General features: G+C 34.3%; 1 protein-coding gene across 22 annotated transcripts; it reads right to left on the minus strand.

The window, feature by feature from the left end:
• Positions 1 to 1,682: 1,682 nt before the first annotated feature.
• Positions 1,683 to 11,187, minus strand: LOC115955338 (actin cytoskeleton-regulatory complex protein PAN1). 22 transcript variants are annotated; one of them, XR_004084115.1, is made up of 5 exons: positions 10,744 to 11,142; positions 10,285 to 10,350; positions 8,888 to 8,942; positions 7,460 to 7,525; positions 6,833 to 7,223 (listed from the first exon to the last, which is right to left on the minus strand). XR_004084115.1 is itself a non-coding variant. In XM_031073436.1 (4 exons), the coding sequence occupies exons 3-4, from the start codon at positions 2,908 to 2,910 to the stop codon at positions 1,821 to 1,823; spliced, it is 981 nt and encodes a 326-aa protein (XP_030929296.1). In that variant the 5' UTR covers positions 2,911 to 2,997; positions 10,285 to 10,350; positions 10,744 to 11,147; the 3' UTR covers positions 1,683 to 1,820. The 22 variants fall into 22 exon arrangements, 3 of the variants coding, with proteins under 3 accessions (XP_030929296.1, XP_030929297.1, XP_030929298.1); XM_031073436.1 differs by lacking the exons at positions 6,833 to 7,223; positions 7,460 to 7,525; positions 8,888 to 8,942 and adding exons at positions 1,683 to 2,314; positions 2,424 to 2,997 and having other exon boundaries at positions 10,744 to 11,147; XM_031073437.1 differs by lacking the exons at positions 6,833 to 7,223; positions 7,460 to 7,525; positions 8,888 to 8,942 and adding exons at positions 1,683 to 2,314; positions 2,424 to 2,979 and having other exon boundaries at positions 10,744 to 11,146.
• Positions 11,188 to 24,850: the final 13,663 nt, after the last annotated feature.

Below are 24,850 nucleotides of genomic sequence, written 5' to 3' on the forward strand. Positions count from 1 at the left end.
GAGGAAAGGAAGAAGTGAGTCAAGGTACTCTAGGGCATTCTAAGTGGGAGCTAGAATCTGAAGAGAGAGAGAGTCAGTGGATATCAAGGAAGTTTCTGGTCTAGTATAGCCTATTGCATCCGCATTAAATGGTGGGCAACCTCTTTATTAGCCGCATTGATGAGGAAATGACTTGAACAGTGTAAGTCACAGCTAAGTAGATTCCTTCCATCATCTTCTTCAGATGTTAAAAGCGACAAGTGTCATGTGAGGAGGGAGGTTAGGTGAGAATGGATGGTTGAGATATGATAGAGGTAGAAGTATATAAGGAAAAGAAGGTGCATTGAGAAATGGGGGCAGACACAAGTATCAAAAAAGAGAAAAGAGATAAGAAGAACACAGAGAGGAGAGAGTGAATAGTGCCATTTTTCTGTATAGCATTGACCTCCTCGGGCTAACTTAGAGGAGGAGATTAGCTCATCTATTCAATAATATAAGCCATTTCCCCCTTATTTTCATCCTCAGACAGAGCCCCCCCTTGTTGTCTGTTTCCCTCTCTTGAAAATTTATTGATTTGGGCCAAGGCTGGACTGTACAACTCACTACTCAAAGTGGGCTTGGGCCATTGGATCTTTTGATCCTTACACCTACTTATAAAAAAAAATAATAATAAAAAAATAAAAAAAACTATAGAATATAGGGACATATTACTATACAACTACAAAAGTAAGCTCTATATACCATTTTCAATAGAAAATTATTGAAGGAATCGTTCATAATTCCACATTTGAAGCATTCTCTAGAAGCAAAAGAGGTAGATTTCTAAATGTTAGATTCATTAAACAACTCCAACTAGGGTTCATAACATTAATCAAGGGAAAGGCAGAGTACCAACATCCACATATAAGAACCAATTCAGTCAATTGGCTCATACCAAGCAAGCATTGCCTTATAATAAAAGAGTAGGAAGAATAAAAAAAGAAAAAAAGAAAAAACTGGTTATATAATTAAATACAAGGATTACGAGACCAAAAATATTAAACATTAAATATCCAATAATGGATTGTTAATCATTCCTTCATGAGGACCAGGGACACCTAGAATCCACCTGCTCTTCATGCTCTGGTTCCCACCTCGAAGTAATTAAGCATTGTGGGCATTTGCCCCACGAAGAAAAAGTGGAAGAGTTTGTTTCTTTCTTCTTCTTCTTCTTTTTTTTTTTTTTTTTGATACCTAAGAGTTTGTTTCAGTTGTTGAAAAGTTTGTGCAAAGAGTTTTTCGTGAACCAGAGAAGCAATGTCTGGAATCTGTAACATGAAATATGTCTCATATACTTTGGAATTTTTCTTTCAAAATGCAGATTAGTGAGTTTGAAATGCAAGACTTAAAATTAGTCATATGTAAAATTTACTGCTCTTAAACCCCATAATATCACCCATTAGGATACGGAAACATGGCTTAGCCAAGCAATTAAAAGATGCTCATAAGTCATAACATTACTTCGATGTACAAGATAAGTTGGATATTCAAGGGTTGTAATTCACTTATACTAATAAATCTGACCCATGCAATTAGTGTCTCTTCAGGGATATTTGATTAAATTGGGACTATTGTAGTTTTTTCCAGAGGAGTGCAATATTTAGATAGAATATGATAGGCAGTGAGATGTTTCATGTGTTCTGAGATGTGTTTTCACAGGCTAATGAACCAAAACATATAGAATCATTCTGTGTTATTGGGAGAAACCTTTCACCAATAAATAAAGTAGTTGAACAATACAGAACAGAAGAATTAAATCACTGCATTTGAAGTTTTAAACATATTACAGAAGTTTCTGCTTGTCAGAACGGAGGATCGGTTGATATAATAAGACTAGCATCTTGGAAACCTCCTCCAGGAACATCAAATCCTGACATAAAGTCATCGCCAAAGATCACGGCACCTGCTGCCAGTGCTCCTGCACCTAGGCCCATTCCAAAACCAGGTCCCCCACCACGACCACGACCAGATGGTGGCATATTTATGTAAGACTGATCAGTTCTAGGGAGAAAAGTGGGTATGTAACCAACATTAGAAGGTGGGGGAGGCGGTGGAGGAGTTCTAGGTGGTCGGTAGCTTGGTCCAACTGCTGGTGGTGGATAGCTTGGTCCCTCTACAGATACATATGAATTGGAATAGTTTGGAGGAAATGGCATTGGATTTGGATGGGTGTATGGGAAATTTGTCTGTAAATGATTTCCTGGTCGATGGGATGGAACTATAGCTGGTTTCGGTCTATCTTCAGTAGCCAAGGTGATATTGTTGTGATCTGTGAGCATAAATCCTTCCTCATTACCTACCCAAAAGAAAAAAAGATATTTGAAATCAACCATGAGATACTAAAAATTCAATTAAATCCATTATATTTATTTTTATATATATAATGATTAATGAATATACCTTACCTATATATGAACTTGAACTTGGCTCTTCCCTTTCCTCAGAAATACGAATTGAAATATCAACAAATCCTTGAGGTTTGCTGGAATTCTTTTTCCGCAATTGATAGCTCCCTACTTCTTCTTGTTCTACAGTTACTGACATTGAAGTTGAACCCTCCCCACGATTAATATTATTCTTGGCTTGCTTAGCCAAAAATTCTTTCAAGACGACGCTTGCTGTGCCCTGAAGCCTTTCTCTAAGGAAAATGGGCTCTCTACTGTAAACTTCAACGTGCAAGGTGGGCTGTGACTGTGACTGTGAGTCATCGACCAAGACAGCAAACTTGGTTTTCCAGACGGGATTTGCATTGCCGGAAGCATCGATCTTGGTGCAATATTTATTATTAGGATCAATCCACCCAACAGCAAACCATTGGAGCTTCCACAGTGAAGAAGAACGCCGGAGACCCCTAGCAGATATCAGGCAGACTTCAACCCAATATTTCCCCATAATACTACACTATTCAACTGATGAGATGAATAAGGGAGATGGTGATGCTGAGTGATATTTGTCTACCATCTGAAAGAAAGTCTATCCCTGTTTAAATTGGAAATGGGAAAGAAGGAAAAAGGTAAAAGAAGCTGTTAAGCATTATCTATGACTATGATTGTAAGGCTACTTTACTTTTGATAGAAGATAATTCTTATACCTCAGCACCATTTGAGGGTCATCTATTGCCAACTTTTCCCCACTAAAGTGCATCACAGAATGGTAGGAATCTCATCTGCCTGGCCAAAGTCTCAAAATCCCAAAACTAGGCTTCCTAATTCTCGTCTATCTATAATTTTATATCTATATAATATCCAAAAGTCAAAATGTAGTATTTAGTGTTATTATGCCACTTTTAAGTCACATCATCGGCCAATAACTTTCTTTTCTTTTATTGATTTGTTCCTCTAATTTTTTGAAGCAAGAGTGGTGAAAGAAAAAAAAAAAAAAAATTGTGGAAGGAGTTCTTTCAAAATTTAAGTAAATGTATGTGTAAAGGCAAAGTATATGTGAATGGCAAAATATATGTAAAGCCAATCGATTAAAGGAACAAATCAATAAAAAAAAAAATGGTGATATGGCCAATTATTCAGTCCAATTTTGTCCATTTGTTCCTCTTCAGTTCATTTAGTTTGCTTCAATCCTTCAGCCTATTTCAATCCATTATGGTTCAATTCGGTTAATTTGGTCCATTTTAATCCAATATGGTCCATTTTAGTGCACTTAATTAAAAATGAAAAAAGACAAGCTTGGTTTGAGAGTACCTTTCTAAATCCAAAATTATTAAATATATAGCTGATAAAAATTAATATTAGTATTTTTAATTGTTTAATTTAAAATTTGTGGTATTATCTTTCGTTATGTTCTCCTCCCCCCCCCCCCCCTTTTCCTTTAGCTGATATTAGTATTTTAGTTTTTTAGTGAATTATACAATTTATTGTTTTGATATAATATAATTTGAATTTGAAGTCCAACTGAGGATTTTTTTAAATAAAGGGATAATAAATTTAAAGATTTATGATATTAAGTTCATTATCAATTCTTCGATTAGTTTGATACTAATATGAAGTTGCGCCAAATGTAGCCTTTTTAGCCATTGAAAATCCTTGCTGAATGAAAGGTAATATCCAAGCCTATAGATATGGAAAGCATAATATATCAAAGAGAATTGAGCAATTTTTGGACATGTTGGACCAAATTTAGATGTAGGTATAAAAGAAATTATTAAAATAATTAATGAATTTGCAATACAAATGATGAACTAGAAAAAAAAAAAAAAAAATTGTTATTTGTTGCATTACGCAATTTTATTTTAAGTTTGAAAGTTTCCTTTGAAATATTTTGTGTTATGCTTTTCTATTAAGTTGTTTGTGACATTATTGTATTATATGTTGTTTGAGTTTTTATAATTCAATTACTAAACGTATAAAGATATGGATATATGATTTTGTAGCAAGTTTTAAAGGTATTCTATAGTTGCACAAAAAATTTCTTCCCTATATATATGATTAAAAAAAAATTAAAATTATGTTTCATATGAAGGTTGTAGATTGAAATGTTAACTAATATCTATTTGTTAGTGTGGGGGACGAAGAGAGGGCACCCTTGACAAGACCGACCAAGGAGTAATTAGGCCCAATTGGTTACCAAACTAGGCCCAGCCCAATCGAGACAATTGAAGTACCTGACAGATTGGAAGAACCAAGGGTTATAGTTCGACCGAGGAGGTCAAGCAACAGTTGCCCTATGGAAAGGCTAGAAGGAGTCCACAAGAGTTACAAGATTGGAGCCGAAGAGGACTATGGTGGTGTACAGACAAAAGAGGGAAGAAACTTCCAAATAAAGCAACCATCACATTTGCATTAAATGCTCTGCAACAACTTAGCCTACCACATTAATGGCAAAATGACCCCTGAACAATGCTTTCACAGCATGTATCTTACTCTACCACCACCAACAAAGCAATGATGGGACAAGTATCCAAGGAAAGATTAATAGCCCTCCAAGTGGAAGGCTGAGATGTAAATCAGATGGCTATAAAAGGAGGAAGAACCCACCCTCCCCCCCCCCCCTATGGAGGGGGATCGGAAAAAGGAGAGAGAAAAGAAATATGGTCTAGAAGTTGTAACTCTTGTATGAAATCATTCCTTGGTTAGCCCGAGGAGGCATAAACAAGAATCTTTATCCTACTTGACACTTTTTCTTGGCAGAATAAAGGCGATTTGTCCTTTCTTTGTTCTTGATCCAAATTGTATATTTTTAAAGCCCAAAGTGTTGGCCCACACATTCATCTCTACAAATAAGCTGCAATGGGCCCAAGAACTGGTCATCGAGGCCGTTTTTAAGCCCTTACAGTTAGTATTTTTTTTTTTTTCTTACCACAAAGAAATATATAATCATTTTATTTAAATCTTAGGACACAGATATGCCCATAACACTAGAAGAGCCCACAATGAGGTCAAGTCATAAATTCTCCTGTTTTGTTGTTAAACACAACTCATAACAAGGCATAATTTTTTTTGAATGAAAAATATGTTGGATAATACTCAAAGTAACACTAATGATTATGTTCAAAATGCACATCATTTCAATCATATGATACAATCTCTACAAAACATGCATTTCATCTAAATAAATTTACTTATCTTTAATGGAACAATTAGAAATGCAAAAGTGACATGCAATCATAAAATAGAATGTAGAATATTATTGCAAACTAAATTTTTATGATTTTATTTTTATTTGGTTGTCTATAACCCTATAGCCCTTTGCATATCTTTTTTCCCCTATAGAATTCATCCTCCTACAAACTCAATGGTTAATATCTTCACATTTGAGCAACTTACTTTATATGGTGGAAAAAGAATTTCTATCTTGATGAAATTTTGTAGTGGCTAATATTATTCATTTTACTTTAGTTTTATTTTAACTAGCGTATAACCCGCACAATGTGCGGGATACTTTTATTTATTACAAAAGACATATGGTTACTGAAAATTTAAACATTTTATATTAAGATAATACAAAAAAGGCAAATAATTACTTGCAAGAAAAATAAAAAACTAAATTCAAGGAGTTTTTTTTTTATAGAGATTTCAAAATCTAATCTTGAAATTTGTGCCCGCTTCAACAAAATTTTAAATAGATCTCTTAGAAAAAAAAATATAATATTCCTTTACCACTACACTCAAGTAAAAAGAAAGTGTTTTTTTACTCCAAGAATTTATTATTCAAGAAAAATAATAGGTCTTTTTTTTTTTTTTTTTGGTAGACGCTTATATAAGTAACTTCAACAAACAATAATTCATAATTAGAATAAGTAACTAAGTTTATGATAACTAAGTTTGAATATTATGAGTTTATCTAATTTTTATGACGTGGTAAAACATTTACTTAATTAGGTTCACTTATCTTATATTTACTTAATGATATGTATGTGTTGCATAGGTGAATTCACGATTATTTAATTATTTTTGTTAAGTTATATGCACAATTATTAATTTCACATCCTTTGAAAGAGAGCGAGCATGTAATTGGATTGGTTTGTGAGTATTAAACTAAATCCTTTTTTTTTTCTAGAAGAAACATAACTCCTATATGGCAATAAATGGTTTGAGAAATAGATACCAAAACTAAATATTTCATCAACATGAGGCAAACAAATCACCCTTAAATTTCCAAATCATTATGAAGTACATTCCTCAAAGTAATTATTGAATATTATCAGCTAGCTACAACAAAGATACTAATTGTCAAGGAGCTACATGGTATTGATGTTTTAACAAATATACCCAACGGTGCTCCTAAGAGTAGTAAAGTCTTGCATGCAAACCACCAAATTATGCCCAGCGCATAATTTTCCAATCATTGTATCACTATGGAATAGAGTTTAGAAGGAAGATATTTTTGCTTAACCACAAACATCTTTATAAAGAGAATGAAAGGGTGATGTCTCACCATTGTTCAACTTATTAACAAAAGTGTAATAATTCATTTATAGTGAGTTCTCATCATCCTTGAAGCTTCTAATATACATTTTCTTTGGCCAAACACACTGAGAAATATATTCTTTGGCACCAAGACCTAGTCTTCTACTTGGAACTCTCATTATGTATTTCTCTAGAATTCATTGAATTCCTGCCAAGAACTAATACCCTAAAAATGTCCCACATAAGGGACATTTTTGTCACCATGAATTTTTAATCCAAGTGTTGCAAATACATCATCAATTATTGAAGCATTGCCTTTGTAGTAATCAAACGCCATAGTAAAGCCTGAAAGAAAATTTTAAAAAGGAGACTGAATTTTCATTCATAAATCAACTTTATTGCAATCATGATTCATGTTGGAGGACAAATAAATTCATAAAAAATTTCATATTAGTCAAGAAAAGTAATGGTAGTGACAAAATTTGGTAGTAATTTTTTCAAAAATATTCAAAGAATGTTATATGCTAATAATCCTAATTTTTTAGGCTGCTTGACAAAACTTAAGAGGATAAAATACTAACCTTGATAACCTTCAATGGATAGGCATGCCAACCTTCCATCTTGAGAAACACTTGATGCACAATTGACTAAAGTGAGATAAGTGCCGAAAATGTGATTATTGGAAATTTCTTCAAGTCTTTGAGGACCATTATCCAACCAAGGTGATATTAAATAATTAAAAAAAAAAGTTCAAAGATTGATAATTTTCTGTTCTAGTTATATAAGAGCTTGGCAGATGAAAATTTTGAGAAGGGAAGAGAAGAGGCAGTAAAAAATAGATAAAAGGCAAAAAACAAAAGGAATTTGTTTTTTTCTTATGTCAAAGAGCTCCAGAAATTTGGCCAGAGGTGAAATTTCTTTACTTAAAGGAGGCAACTGTTGGGTTACACTTCTTGCAAAATTATGACCAACTGTTAATACACTACTTAACCTCACCTACTGTAGCCATACATAATAGAAGCTTGACACTTAGGTTTTTTTTTTTTTTTTTTGGTGGCAGTTATGGTGCATATAGTTATATATGATTGTGTAGTATTAGTTTTTACTCTATTGCCATTCATAGTGATTATAGAGTTCTGCAACTCTGGGAATTGATTGTTCTTGGTCTGGAGATTACTGACTATGTATATTAGGTCCATAAAGGTATTCTATCCAAGAAAGCCACTTTAAGAAGATCTGAAGTATGATAACTCATTCATTTGATTTGTGGGATTTCGCTGAACCACCAATTATAAATTTACCCTTATTAATTGCCATCTGCAATTAGAGAGAAGTATAGGGGAAATGTTGGTGGTTGATCTATTTGTATTAGTAAATGTGTGTGTCATTATAAGCACTAATTTCAGGACATGGACCGGAATATATCCATCATGCATAACAAAGTTAATTTTGGACTCTCCAAATGTTAAGCCCAAGATGGAAAGCTACTTGTATCTACATAGGAAATCATGTAGCTTCTTTTAACATCCAGCAAAAGTCATGAACACATATGCCTCTGCACATGGATTAAACACACTACCCTAGACTTCTAGTTATGTCCCTACACATTTTACCTGACTAATGTTAGGGACTCAAGATCACTGCCAATTACCTAGAGATTTGGACAACTCCACCTGCACCAAAAAAATCAACTTAAGCCTTTACTTTCTTCATGACACTTAAGCATTTGTTCCTCAAATTTTATGTCACGAGCAGATTGTGTGTTTGGCTTCAATCCTAGATCTGTGGGATCCATTTGTATTTACATAGATCTGGATATGGATTAACAAATTAACCGAAATTGTGTTTCTTTGTGTCAAAAATAAATTCTTACTGATTTTTTTTATAAAGAATCTAACTACACAATAATAAATTTATAAAATAAAAATCCCAAACAGTATTTTTTAAGAATTTAACTACACCATAAAAAATTTATAAATTAAAAACCCAAATGCAGGTTCTCTTATTACCTTGACAGGTCGACCGTTTGACTTAACGCTGATCTTCTAGGTCAGTCCTATATTCCTAGAATCATTCCAAACTTTAAAAGACCACATAGAAACCCAAAATTCAAATTCATTTAATTTTGAAATTTGCAGCAAAAATCTCTAAGATGCTACTTTCTATGGAAACAAAAAAGGGAATTCAACAAAACCTCATGCGCTAAAAAAGCATCCCATGCAGAGTCCCTGAGATTCTCAAAGAAGCTAATAATCTGTTTTTTTTTTTCTTTTTTAAAAGGAGAATGAGAAAGAGAAAGAGAGAGCACAACAATTCAGTTTTAGAGAAACAAAGAAAAAGAGAGAGATTTAGTGACCTGATGAAGTCGATGCCAAGCATGGAGAACCCAAATACCTGAATCAAAACCAAATCTAACCCAAATGCCTAATCCAACCAAATACCCAAGCATAAATCATACTTAACGCTCAATTTCAATGGTTGGAGACCAACTGTGGTGGTGGTCTAAGATTTATATCTATGCCATTCCCTTTGTGCCTAACTACCATCTCTCTCTCTCTCTCTCATTACTTTTTCTGTGGGTTTTTGTATTTATAAACTCTAAACTGCATAAAGAGTACTTAATAAACTGCATAGAGAGTATTTCAAGAAGAAAAACAATTGAAGAATAAGCATCATATTTTAAGTTAAAATATAGATATATTGAAGATGCTAATTCGAATAGGAGAAGAAACAGTGAGATGATGCAAACCTTCCATATATGTTGCAAAGAGGAGATGGGTGCAGAGCATGAACCCATATATTAAAACAGGTTTGTTTAACTCTTCTTTTGGCTTAAAATTGTGCCGCAATACACTGCCATCTTTCATTTAAACAGCCAATTTTGAGAAATTCATCTAACGCTTCTCAAATTTATGTGAAAAAATAACTGTTATAAAGTCCTCTAAAAGTTGGTTATTGAAAAAAAAAAAAAAAAAAGTCCTCTAGAAGTGCACAATTACCGCAATAAAGATGAAGCAAACATCAGACACCAATGCTTTCAAGATTTCTAAACCTTGATTATCCAAAACCAATTATAAATACCCTAAAACTAAACCAAAATCAAACACAAAATTAATTGAATCCAAATACTCACAAAAGTTTTTAGTATATTGAGAAACTAAAACGAATCAAAACCTAATGTAACTCAAAGACATCAAACAAACATATAGTAAAAGACAAATAGTAACAATGAATGCAAATATTAATTACGTTACAATTCAAAATCTATTTTTTCTTATTTAAACATGATAAGTCACAATCCAAATTAAGTCATGTGAGTTCAAATGTAAAGAGAACACTTCAATCTTCGCATTCATTAAGGATCTTAATTCTAGCAAGAACCAAAGAAATTAAAATCTAACTGTACCTTTTAATTCTTTCATTGCAGAAGTCCCAATGTCTTTATCCGGCACAGGGAAACGGTATTCTGCAACTGGAGGGAGAAAAAAAAAAAAAAACAATTCAGAAATTAATTTCAGTGGCAAACGAAGATAAAAAAAAAACTGTCAAACACGAACAAAATTCTAACCAAAAAAACAATAACCGACAAAACAAAACCCAAGAAATTGAAAAAATAAATGGGAACGGAGAACTCTCTCCTTCTCTCTTATTTCTCTGTTTTTGCCCTTTCCAAACCTAAATCATATATAACCCCAAATTTCAAAAAATCAAATCAAAACCTAATGTTACCCAAGTACCTAAATAAAAATCAATCCAACCAAATTTCTCAAAACCAATTCATATTTTAAACCCATACCCAGATCTAAGAAAATAAAAATTTAAAATTTAAAATTTTAAAAAAAAAAAAAAAAAAAAAAAAACTTACCGGTGGTAGTTCTCTCAATATCTGTCTCCTTCTCATCTCTGTATCGCAAAGTAGGCGCCCTTACAATGATGGCAGAAGATTTGTTGGCACCCTTCTCTCTATCTCTGCCTCTCTATTTCTCTGTCTCTCTTTTCTCTCGATAGCTCTTTCTCCTTTCTCCGTGAAGCAATCTTTCAATGGGCTTCTGTTTTTTCTTTTTCATCGGTAGGGAAAATCTTTTCTTTTGGCCGTTTGTGTTAACAAATAGAAAGAATGGATGATTGTGTGTTTTGGGTTTCAGTTTTTAGAGAGTGCAGTTTTTGATCTCTCGATCTCTCTCTCCTCCGTTCTCTGCTTCTCTATTTCTCTATCTCTCTTTTCTCTCGGTCTCTCACTCTCTCTTTCTCCGTTTTTTTATCCGTGTAGCAATCTTTCTTTTTTGCCTTCAGCAGCTAGTTTCCTTTTATACCGAGAGGACTCTAATGAGCGGGTTGGTGTTTGAAAGTGAGTCTTTCAGACGCACCGTACGAATTTTTTAAAAGAATTACCCTCCACATGTCAGTTTTTGAAGGGGCCATTTTCCCTAACGTGTCAACACCTGGTTAAAAGCTTCTGCTTTTATATATTGTATTAGATTAGATGTATTAGATTAGATTAGATAAGATAAGATATAGATTAGCAAAAAAAAAAAGATAAGATATAGATAAACATGATCAATCAAATGAAACTCTGCAAGGTTTTAAAACGATAATGTTAGCATCCGCATGCCAATTAAGAGATAAAGATGGACATTTATGTCACGGAGATTTCAATCGTAGCAACAACCAAAAAAAAAATCCAAATAAACAACTAACTACTTGATAATTTACTTTGCTTAATATCAGTAAATAGTAAGTAGGCACAAAAGTTTAGTAACGTCTGTAGGGGGCTATGGGTTTAATGGGGGGAGTACGCCTCGGCCAAGTGGATCGTGGCGGAGAAGAAAATGGAGTCGTTGCCTAGATTAGGTCTAGGAATCATATATGTAGTGTCTTTCATGGAAGGACTGATCTTACTACTAGAGCACGTGTCCAAAGTTTAGGTATGGGGATGGGAAGGTGTTAGGCACCCAACCCCACTTGACCCGTGGGTCAGCTTCCACTCATTATGTTTTACGTCTTAATCTCATTACAGGCTTATTCAATATTGTTATTCTAGACTCACACACACACTAGCATACATCTAGTAATCAACATGACATTTTCATCCCGTAATCAACATGACATTTTCATCCCAAAACCCTAACATACATCTATCATGTATTCATCACATCTCAAACCCTAGCATGCTCTTATCACACATCTCATCACATATGGCATCATATCATGGTCAAGGCAGAACATAGACATGACAGAAATCAAACATGGGTTATAGGCATCTAGACATTAAGAACTCATCATTCAACCAAGCATGTCCACATTTATCATTGAAAACATGTTCCAAACAAATGCATGTTCATATGAATGCATGACTTACTTTACTTACCTTACTGCACCACAGCACCTATGCATCAATGCATGGCTATATCATATGCATGCTCATGGCATATCAATCAAAGATAAGAAAAGAAACCCTAATCTAACATGTGAAGGACAAACAACAAACAAACATGGAAGGCAGAGACTTATAGGCATGAAAACAGGGCAAAACAGAAGCATATTGTGTAAAAAAAAAAATAAAGAAATAGAAGCAAAACGGGTCGGATTAAGATTTCTGGGCATGAGTATGCGTGCGCATACATAGGCTTGCATGCGCAATCCAACTGTATGCGTACGCATACTTCAAGTATGCACGTGCATGCAGAAAGCATGCGTACACATACATGCCCTAACCCTAACCCAGAAAACAAGAACGCAGCAAACAAAAACTCTAAATCTAACAACCTACCATGCTTAAAACAATAAAATAAAGAAAACCAAAACTAAACAAACATGATATAACATAAACAAACAAGAAAAACAAAAGAAACAGAAGGATTAAAGCAAGGAAAGAAAGGAAAAGGACTTAAAACATATACCTCAAAACATAAAGCTCATTTACTTCATTTTGATCGTTTCCCTCAGTCAAATCTATTCACAATCAAACAAGGAAGTGATTAGTAATCTTAAAACTCCAAGATCAAGGCCAAAAAAGGCCTCAATCAGAAAAATATTAACTTGAGGATGTTTTGTGAAAAACTCCCTCTTTGATTCACTATTTCTAGTAAATATTATGTTTTCCCTTAGGATTTTCTATGTGTTTTGAAAATTACTGTGTATGGCTTTTTATAATTCTAAAATAGGGGGTTTGGAACGGTTCCTAGATGATGTAGGATTTGTTCCAAAACTCAAACATTAATGCAGAAAACTTGTCTTTCATAGTTTCTAAAACCCTAACATGCGTATGCATACCCGTGTATGCGTACACATGCATGAAGCATGCGTACCCAGAGCTTGAGCATGCATGCGCATACTTGTGTATGCATACAAATGCCCTAGGGTTTTCGTGGTTTTTATTTTCCAAAAATAGCTTATTTTATTTATAAAAAGAGTTACATTTTTCCTAAAACATTTTCCTCAAGTCAATTTTAATCTGATTAGGCCCGAGATGAACCTTGGGAAACGGGGGCCCAAGTCGTAAAATGTATAAAATGCGGTGTTTACAAGGGTCCTTTTGTGTTAATGGGCTAAGGCCTGTTCTGCTATGCTCAGGCCCGTTGGGTTATGGATCGGAGAGCTGGGGCTAGCCTAATACCTTAGCAGGACCATGCTATAGGCTAGTTTATGCACAAGTCGAGCGTTCCCAATATGCAAACAAAGCAAAAAGCACTACAGCAAACCAGGTGTCGTAGCAAATGCAACAAATGTACGGCAGAACCACTGCCACTGCAAAAACAAATAATACAACAAATATGAAAGATACCACAACAGAAACAATTGATAAAGCAAATATGAAAGATACCATAGCAGAAACAATTGATACCGCAAATAACTGATACAACAGATATAATAAAGGATGTCACAACAAAAGCAAATATAAATAAAAGATGCTACAGAAGAACAACTAATACAGTAATAATAAATAAAAGATGCCACGACAAAATAGTGATTGCAATTTCTAGCAAATGAGATTACTTGTATTCACGATCAAGATCATGGGTCAAATCTTTCAGCAGAAAATGAACCAAGAAGAAACCCAAACCCCAACTTAAACAACCTTATCATAGGCTTCTGCCATCAAAGTTATGCATTTTGGAGAGAGGGCCTAAATGGCTATTTCGTTACAACTTGTGAGATTCTAGAGAATAGGTTTGTCAAGAATGAGGGAAAAGATGGTCTATTAATGCATGCCTTTTCCTACTGTGTTTTTCATCTTCTTTTTTTGTCTCTTCTTTCTTTCTTTTTCTTAGTCTTTTTTTCTTTCTTAGTCTTTTCTTGCTATTATCTCACCTTCCTCCCCTTTCATTTATGGCTGCTACCCCTCTTTATAGTGGGGTAATTTCATGGAATTTCTCCCTTTTATCCTTGGGACTTCACCAACTGTTTTTGGTTTATTATGGGCATCCCTTCAAGACTGTCTATCAACCCATTGGTTGACCGGCCATTACCACCATTGGACAAGCCCTGTGCATTCTCTTTCTTCCACTACCCATCCCATGAAAAAATCTTTGTTTGTTTGTTCTTACTATAAGCCTCTCCCTCTTTGCCTGAATGGATAAGGACTTGGATCTCTCTCTACCTACCTCTATGACATGCATTAGGTGGTCCAGCCGTTTGCTACTTCTTTTGGGCAAAATGCCATCCTAGCAAGGCATTTTCCATAAAAGGAGTTACAGTTAGAAACCCAAAATAAACTCTTTTCCCCCCACCACCAAACCACACCCTCTAAATCCCTTAACCGTAGGCCTGCCTCTCCTGTATTGGATGAGTACAAATGGGTGGGGCTCCGGCCCTTTGTTCCACTATTCTTTGTATTTGTTTTCTTTCGTTCCCACATCATTTCTGCCATGTCTCATTTTGCTGTGTGTCTCTTTTGTTTGTGCTTATCTTCCATAAAGCGAAGGGCATAGACTTCTTGGCTTGTATTATTTCTTCTTATTCCATCATGGACTTACATAATGGATTGATATAAGTTCTTGCCCAACCAACTTGTTGGACTTTTGTCCTTTTTTCTTATTTCCTCGAGCTCACTGGCCCATTTTCTCTTCTTTTGTGTCTATGGGCCTGCTGGCTGTTATTTCCTACCACTTTAGCCCATGGGGTGTTTACCTCTCTTATTGGACTTTCATGACCTATTTACTTTACCTTTTACCTTTTATTGTACCCATGGACCTACTAGTTGCTACTCCTGCCACATTAGCCCCGTTAGGTTTTTTACCTTTTTTCTTAGGCTTTCATAGCCCATTTACCTTACTTTTACCTCTTGTTATGCCAATAGGCCTGCTGGCTGCTATTTCTGCCATGTTGGTCCATTGGGCTTTTTTACTTCTTTCTTTGGGCTTTCATAGCCTGTTTACTTTACTTTTACCTTTTGTTGTGCCCATGGGCCTACTGGTTGCTATTCCTACTATGTTGGCTCGTTTGGTCCTTTTACCTCTTTTCTTGGGCTTTCATAGCCTATTTGCTTTCATCATGTTTCTTCCATTCTTTTCATCTTTCATCTTTCTTCACTATTGGGCTTTTTTGCTATTGGGCTCTTTGTCAAAAATGGATATCAACAATGTCTTTTAGATTGTTCCAACTGTAAGGTTCTAAGACTTTAGGAACAAAATGTATTAGAACTTCATTATGTATTATGTTGGCAAACCATGATCAAAATATAGAGTCTAGGTTTAGGCTTGCTCAAAGTGCGTTTATTTGTAAAAGTTGGAATCGAGTGATTGCAAGATTTATTGGTCTAAATCTGCAAGAGTCAATCGATTGAAAATTAGACTCGATCGATCGAACCTCATGTAGATTAATTTTTCTACAAAATTTTCCAACTCAACCCAAGCCCAGTTTGACGTGTAAGGTTTTATGTTTTACTCCAAGTATAACAAGAAAAACTCTAGTTACATTTTAGAGATCTTTGATGTGCTGTGTGTTGATTCGCTTGTGAGATTTAGAGGTGTTTACCTTCATACACACTTAGGGTTATCAAGATCAAGATTCATGTCAAGAACTAGGTGATCGTTTCAGTTGCTGCATAAAGAACTTAAAGAAGATCTAAAACCGTGAGTGGAGTCTCAAAGTCACAAGTGGGAGTACTTGTGGTTGCAGTGGATCAAGGAAAGAAGTAGTCCGTGGACTCGGAACTGTCACATGGTTGTGGTAGTAAGTTTTCTACTCAAGATAGCAATAGAATGTTAGTGGTATAAGTTCTATTGTAAAAACTTCAATTCTTTCATAGTAGATCTGTTTTACCTTGAGAATAGCTAGGTTAAATCCTCCCCAGGTTTTTTACCGGTTTGGTTTTCCTGGGTTATCATATCGTGTGTTCTTTATATTTCCGCATTATTTACATGATATGATTTGAATGTGTTAACCTAGACCTGAATAATTTATCTAAATAATCACTTGGCTAAATAACTAGGTTAAAACAACTTGTGTTTTAAGGGGTCTAAAATGTACAAGTGGTATTAGAGCAGGTTAGCTCTTGTATTTTAGATCTTTTAATCTAAGAGTTGATCCTTGACCCCTGTTGTCATGGAACACGGTCACTCTCTTGTAATCCCACCTTACTTTGATGGGAACAACTATGCCTACTGGTAAGTAAGGATGAAAGCATTCCTAAAATCTATTGATGAGAGAGTTTGGAATTCCGTTGAATACGGAATAGGTATTACACTAAATCCTATTTTTTTAGAATGCGTTGTGGGTGTAGGCATTATTGGTCAAGATGAAGTAAAAAATTGGGGTTTATCAGGACCAACACTGCGAGCTTCTGGAATATAATGGGATATTCGTAAAGTTGATCATTATGAGTGTTACAACGAATTGGATTGGGAAGTCTAATGGCAAAAAGAAGGGGATTCATTAGCTCGTTATTTAGTCCGAATTGGTGAAATGATAGAATCCATAAAAATTATTCAACAGGCTCTAGAAGGAATTCTGGGAGGGCCCGATTTTCTCTTAGTGATTGGAAAGGAGGGTGCCTGGGTATGTTATAGAAATGGTCCCTCTCTCTTTCTTAGCCTAGCTCTAAACCATCAACAACGTCAAACAACTGGAAGAATCTCTAATGTTGAGGTTGCTCATACTGCATGAAATATTCTCCAAACTGTGCATGAAGGCACAAAGCCAGTTAAGATTAATAAACTGCAGCAGTTAACTACCAGATTTGAAAGTATTAGAATGTCTGATGATTTTGATGAATTCTATGCTAAACTGAATGATATTGTTAACTCTGCTTATAATTTGGGTGAAATTTATGATCAACCTAAGATTTTTAGGAAGATATTAAGATCCTTGACTGGGGACTTTAGACCCAAAATGACTGCTATTATTGAAAGCAAGGATGTGGACTCCATCCCTGTTGATGAGCTTGTAGGATTTCTCCAATCCTATAAGCTAGACCTACCTAAGACAAACAAATCCAAATCAATGGCTCTTAAGTCAGTTGATGATGTTGATAGTAATGGATTTGATGTTGAACTCTCTTCTACAGAAATTGCATATCTTGCCTAGAACTTTAGAAACTTTCTTAGGAATAACAACAGAATCGCAAGAGGTAAAAAAAATGCTAAACCTAGAAATTTTAAGAGGAATGAACCCACTAAAGTGAAAAATACTGATAAATCTAAAGAGAAAGTAGGTTAAACCTCTAATAATTCTTTGGGTCAACAATATTTTGGTTGTCAAGAGTATGGTCATGTGAAATCAGAATGTCCTACATTCTTAAGATTAAAGGGTAAGGCCATGGTTGTAACCCTTATTAATGATGAAGTTTCTGATCATGAGTCTGGTAGTGATGAGGATGGAAACTTTATCGGTTTCACAGTTACTGCTATAGTTGATGAAAGTGTTGTCGTTGATGAGAATCTTTTTGATGAGGAACTCTCTGAGAGTACTGATTTGCAAAAAGCTTATAATAAGCTTTGCAAGGTTGCCGCAAAGGATACTACGAATGTTGACTTAAGTTTGAAGAAAATTGCTTCTCTTAAGCTTGATAAGAAAATTTTGTTGTTGAAATTGTTTGATGCTAATGAATCGATTGATAAGGTGAAGACTGAAAACATGTTGTTGCTTGATAAGGTTAAGAACTTGGAAATAGAATTATCTGTTGCTAGAGAACAAACAAATAGGTCTACTAGTTCTAAACTTGATCACATGTTGAGTATTCAGAACTCTCCCTTAGACAAAACTGGAGATAGCATCTTTGTGTCTGAAACTCATTCCACAAACTTTGTCACTTCTTTTGAGCCCCCTAAGAGTGAGATTGTCAAACTAGTAGAAGTTACACCACCTCCTAGGAAGATTAGGGTTGATCTTAAAGAGTTTAAGCCTGAGAATCCTACCCTCCCTAAGGATAAGGTGCATGATAGACCTTTACGGATTTGTCATTTTTGTGGAAAGACTGGGCATATTCACCCAAACTGTTTCAAGTTGCAAGCTGCAAAGCAAGCAAATAAGGCAAAAGTACTTGTACCTTAAGCACAAGATCCTATGGTACTTATTGGTGAGTTGGTAAAGGCATTAAACCTTTATACCAATCCCGGAGTTGCTTATCATTCTAATATGAGTAATAACTCCAATGCAAGAGTTGCATCTAAAAAGTTTTGGATGCAAAAGACTCAATTTTCTGACATGGTCCTTGTGCTTCATCTCAATACTCTTTGTGACTATTCTTCTTTGCTGTTGTTTTTGTTTTTAGGACTTGCATTGCATAATATTCATGCATTTCATGATAGGTTGTTTTTGTTATTCCTTTTAAAAATAAAAATAATAAAAAAATAAAAAGGGAAAGAAGGAAAAATGTGTTTTGCTTTATTTTTCTTGGACTTGTAATCAAGGCTAGCCATATTATCTTTACATAACATGCTTGTGTACCTTGTTTAGTATGGATGGGCTTATTTTACTGCACTTTGCTAGTTTTAGCTAGGTAGTGCATGTTGTGTGGAAGTTGTTTATAGTTTTTGATCACTTGATCTTGATTTTGAAGTCACATGCTTTTGATTGTTAGGACTTGAACTTAATGAGAAAGACATAAATAACCATTTCACCACTATTTACTAGCCAATCATGAACACCTTGTTAGGACTTTACATAAGATTTTGTACTCGAGAAAGTGTAGCACATGCACAAAAAGAAAATAAGGTGTTGCCTTGGATTAATGCTAAAATTGGTGTGTACATTATTGGGCTAAAATAAATTCACAATGAAATAAAATTAGTGTGTACATTATCTGGCTAATCAAACATTTTCACATTGAAATAAAATTGGTGTGTACGTTATGAGGCAAAACAGGAAACTTTCATGATTGTAAGCTTGTTTTCTAGTAGATGTGAGAGTTATATGATGTAACTTTTTAGGTGATAGTTTCTTTCAAACTTATGTGATGAATTTTATAGAAATTGTGATTGATTACTATTTACATATCACCTCACATCTATCTCAAGCTATTGCTAGTTGCACACACTACACAGGTTATTCTTTGGTAAATTTAGTACATGATATTGTGTGTGATCTTGTTGTGTCCATCCAAGATTAAATGTTCCTTGATTTTAATGTAAAATATGTTCAGTGTTTGAGTTTTGAGGACAAATTGATTGAAAAACTTGTTTTTGGAAAATCTAGGTCAAATTTAAGTGTTTTTGAAAAACTTTTAATCTCATACTCATACATTTTATTCATGAAACACTGTGCTTTGAGGAGCTTTTGCATAAAATTGCTTTGTTTTTCAAAAATTTGAGTTTTCCAAATTGATCGAATTTGTCTTTCGATCGATCGAAAATGCGATAAAAACTTAGGTTACAATCTGCCTGGCTGGATTGGTGCTCGATTGATCGAATTTAATTTTCGATCGATTGAAGCTAATTTTCGACCAATCGAAATTCAAAAGTTGAGTTTTATAAAAAGCTTCTTCTCACATGTTCTTCACTATTATCAAAAAGTTTTTTCAAACTTTTCCTCATTTTTTCTCCTCAACCAATCCAATCTAAAAATTTTTGTCATTTTCTTCCTCAAATCTTCAAGGGTTTTTGTCCTCAAGTGAGGGTAAGACCTAAATACCCTTCTTTTTCATTAAAATCACATTTTTCATGCATTTTACTTAGGATTTTCGAACATAAATTTTTTGGGGATTTTGATGGTTGAGTTGTTTTTATTCAATTTCAATCACTGGGTTTTTGTTCCTAGATCATATACATGTGATTTCCATGGATTAATTTGATTAATTTTGTGATTTGGGAAAATTTTGAAATTCTAGGGCTTCAAACTTTGAGAAATTGGGGATTTTGTTCAATTGGGCTAAAATTGATGAAATTGACTTTTGTTATTGATTGATTATGACATTATATGATGTTGTTTAACTAGTGTAATGATTAATTGTTCAATTTGGTTTAATTTTTGAAAAAGTGTTTTTCAAAATTTGGGGTTTTTTGCTCTAAAACTCTGTGTTCAAGTCAATTGATGGTTTATGAAGTAAAATTGAACAACTTTCAATGCATTAGAGCATGCATCATATGTGCATTCATTACATGCATCATATAGATTGTTATTTATTGAGTTTTTTGTGCTCTAACCCTCTCTAATGGAATCTGCCCTTATGTTTCTTTCTTTGTTTCTGTTTTCCTTTTATTCTTGTTTCTTAGCATCATGGTTAGGAAAACTAGAGCAAACAAGAAAACCACCACCCCCTCTACCCCTGTGTTTGAGAGTGATAGGTTTCAAACCGAGAAAAACCAAGAAACCTATGAGAAGCTAAACATTTATAGGTCAGTTTGGGCTAAGCGTAAGGTGATTCTAGATGAGCTTAATGGGGAGATTAGGAGGAACTTTGAGAGTAAGGGTTGGTTATCTCTTTTAGATGTAAAGCATCCTCCTGCTGCTGCTTTGATTAGAGAGTTCTATTCGAACCTCTCTGTCCACTCCGATGATTCCAACACTCAGTATGTAAGGAGTTGGATAAGGGGTGAAGAGTATGTCATTACTCCTTCTGTAGTGGTCACTGCTCTTGGTGTATTTTTGGTATAGCAGCCTGTGTACCTTTACACTAAGACCCCTCCACTTGATGACATTATGTCCTTACTCACCAGTAATTCCATTAGATGGGGTACTGATCCTTGGATCACCTCTCATGAGCTTACTGAGCTCAATTATCTGTTTTTTCAGATTTCTTGTCATTCCATTTGGCCTATCTCTCATTTACACACTATTCCTCTCGAGAGATGTGCGTTTTTGCATGTTCTTATCACTGATGCTCCTATCAATTTTCCTTCTTTTTTTTTTATTAGCTCTTTAGTTGAGGTTCATAGGAGTAGTGCAAAATCTCATGGTTTTTTCTTTCCAGTTTTTATTCATAGGATTTTGTTACACTTAGGTTTAGAGGATTTTCCTGCATCCGAGCCTGTTTATATTATAGCTCCCATAAGTGCCACCTTCCTTTGGCAAAGAGCAACTCAGATGAAAGTTAGCTCTAAACGCCCTAGGGTTGAGTCTTTTACAGGTGCATCTAGGCCTCCTACATCTGGTGACCCCACTACTGAGGAGTTTGTGGATCCTATAGTTGCTGTTAAGCCTCCTACATCTTCATTGAGCGATGATTCTCCACGGAGTATGTTGGACACTGTCATGACCGTTCAAGTGGCGTATGGTCAACTCCTTTTGGATGTGCTCACTGAGCTTTAGGCTTTACGAGCAGATTTGGCAGAGGATCTACTCTGCAACCACCACTTTTTGATGATGAGTCATGATTGGCCTTTGGCAATTCATCACAAAAAGGGGGAGTACATATGCATGTTGATAGGGGGAGTTTTTTGTTTTGGAGCTAGATTGTATTTAGGAGCTTGAGCTTGATGTATTTTGTTCTAGCTTTTGATGTATTTATCATTTATGGGTTGTATATGTTAGGGGGAGACACACTATGTTTTATGTTTCTTTTATTGTTTCTTGTTTCACATATGATACATTGGTTGTTGATTTATATTATGAGGTTATTCATGGTATATGTCTTATTTTATGTTTTGTGAAATCAAGAATTTATTTTGTTTTACTTGTATTTTCCTCACATGTGTTTATGTGTTTGTTGAGTGTTTTAGGAAAATACAGGTTAATTCAGTCGTGCTGCTGTCTACACTAGTAACTGATAGATAGTAGTTAGGTTGAATTGTTTTTGGGCATTTTAAATTTGAATGGGCTGTTTGTAACTTTGAGCATTTCATTTTTGTGATGTGTTTTGTCACGGATTGCCAAAGGGGGAGTTTGTTAGGTTCTAAGACTTTAGGGAAAAAATGTATTAGAACTTCATTATATATTATGTTGGCAAACCATGATCAAAACATAGAGTCTAGGTTTAGGCTTGCTCAAAGTGTGTTTATTTGTAAAAGTTGGAATCGAGTGATTGCAAGATTTATTGGTCTAAATCTGCAAGGCTCGACTGATCGAAAATTAGACTCGATCAATCAAACCTCATGCAGATTAATTTTTTTGTAGAATTTTCCAACTCAGCCTAAGCCTAGTTTGACGTGTAGGGTTTTATGTTTTACTCCAAGTATAACAAGAAAAACCCTAGCTACGTTTTAGAGGTCTTTGATGCTGTGTGTTGAATCTCTTATGAGATCTAGAGGTGTTTACCTTCATACACATTTAGGGTTATCAAGATCAAGATTCATGTCAAGAACCTGGTGATCGTTTCAGTTGTTTCATAAAGAACTTAAAGAAGATTTGAAACCTTTGAGTGGAGTCTCAAAGTCACAAGTGGGAGTACTTGTGATTATAGTGGATCAAGGAAAGAAGTAGTCCGTGGACTCGAAGCTGTCACGTGGTCGTAGTAGTAAGTTTTCTACTCGAGGTAGCAATAGGATGTTAGTGGTCTAAGTTCTATTGTACAAACTTCAATTCTTTCATAGTGGATTTGTTTTACCTTGAGGATAGCTAGGTTAAATCCTCCCCAAGTTTTTTACCAGTTTGGTTTTCCTGGGTAATCATATTATGTGTTCTTTATATTTCCGCATTATTTACATGATATGATTTGAATGTGTTAACCTAGACCTGAATAATTTATCTAAGTAATCACTTGGCTAAATAACTAGGTTAAAACAACTTGTATTTTAAGGGGTGTAAAAACGTACACCAACAAGTGATGATAATAGGTTTTAAAATCATACAATGTATCTTTTTATACACGATATAACTAAAAATATTTTCTTCATATAAAAAATGTAAGTTTCATATAATTGTGAAATAAAGAATATGAGAAACAAATTTATAAGATGATTTGCATACTTGAATACATGGATTTCCCAAAATTTTGAAGCTCCTAGTTTTATTTAACTAAACATCATTTTAATTTCACGTCTTTCACAATTTCAGCCAATGATTCATTAATTGGCTTCTTAGAATGGGTAAACAAGTTTAACTTAAATAAAAATTACAAGGTTGCTATAACTATGATTTTCTTAAACTTTTAAATAATTCACCTGAGCAAATGAAAGCTTTTTTCTATTGACATGTGAAGCTCATCTTGAAATGTATAAGTTGTTCAACATACCATGGTAGCAATTCCTTTATAATTAAATAAATTTATTGTCCTCTCTATTCTCTAATAAAAGTGATCCTATTTATTTTAGTACAAGCACTCAAAATAGTTAATACAACAAAACAGGGTTGTACGAAGCAAGTTTTTTATGTTAATGACTCTGTTGTGTGGATGGAAGAAGTACCAAACGTTTTACTGAACAAAAATAAATATCGACACAAAAAATTCTAATTATCCCACACATTGCATAAGCTTGCGACTAGTAATATCTAAAGCAGAAGCGTAAAATTTATTGTTGTTATATTCCTATTGAACCACATTAGTATAACATTTCAGTCCAATTCAATCTATTTGGTCCTGTTCAGTCCATTTCAGTGATGCTTTGGGAGTAGAAAATAGAGTTGCTTCATTAACAATTATGTCACATTTTCAGCATAATGTTAGTAGGTTCTTAATAAAATGAAATTGTTCTTTAAAGTCTTGTATTTTTTTTCTAATAAGTAATGAATTTACTTATATCTGCTTCCTCTTTAGGTCATTCAAGACGTATTGGAGAATCAACCATTTGTAAGGAGTATTATAAATAAATTTCAACCACACATTATATTATTTACAAAATATCTTGCATTATATAATAATTGAATGCAAAATGCATTATGTTTCCGTGAAAAAAACTAACAAAATTTAAAACATTTTCAAATAACAAATATAGATAACTTAATTTAGAAAATTTAATATATTGGATCAACTATAATTTTTTTAAAAAAATAATCACATAATTTTAAGAAGGGTTTGGAATTAATACTTATAAGACTTATCTACTATCTTCATTTTTCACTTAACCAAAAAACAAATCATCAAATTTTTCTGCGCATCGCACATGTTTGCAACTAGTAATATCTAAAAGTTAAAGCACAGCATTTATTATTGCTATGCTTCTATTAAGTCACATTAACGCAATATTTCAATCCATCCAATCTGCTTAGTCCAGTTCGGTAGTGCTTTTGGTGGAGGTTTATATAGAAAGATTAATATCTAAAAGTTAAAGCGTAGTATTTATTGTTGCTATGCTCCTATTGAGTCACATCAACACAGTATTTTGGTCCATCCAGTCCGCTTGGTCCAATTTGGTGGTGCTTTTGGAGGAGAGGTTTATATAGAAAGATGAGTGGTTTATGTGGTGTTGAGGCACATTTTTTACAAAAGGCCCAATGGCAGAAGAAGCCCAACAATAAGGAAAAGGAGAGAAAATGAGTAAAGGTAAGGTAAATGGGCCAAGGAAGCCCAAGGATAGAGGTAGTAAACCTAATGGACCAACATGGTAGAAATGGCGACCAACAGGCCTATGGGATTAATAAGAGGTAGAGGTAAAGGTAAAGTAAATGGGCCAGGGAAGCCTAAGAATTGAGGTAGTAAACCCAATGGGCCAACATGA

The sequence above is a fragment of the Quercus lobata genome, chromosome 8 (genome assembly GCF_001633185.2).
Source record: "Quercus lobata isolate SW786 chromosome 8, ValleyOak3.0 Primary Assembly, whole genome shotgun sequence".
In the NCBI taxonomy this organism is placed as follows: Eukaryota; Viridiplantae; Streptophyta; class Magnoliopsida; order Fagales; family Fagaceae; genus Quercus; species Quercus lobata.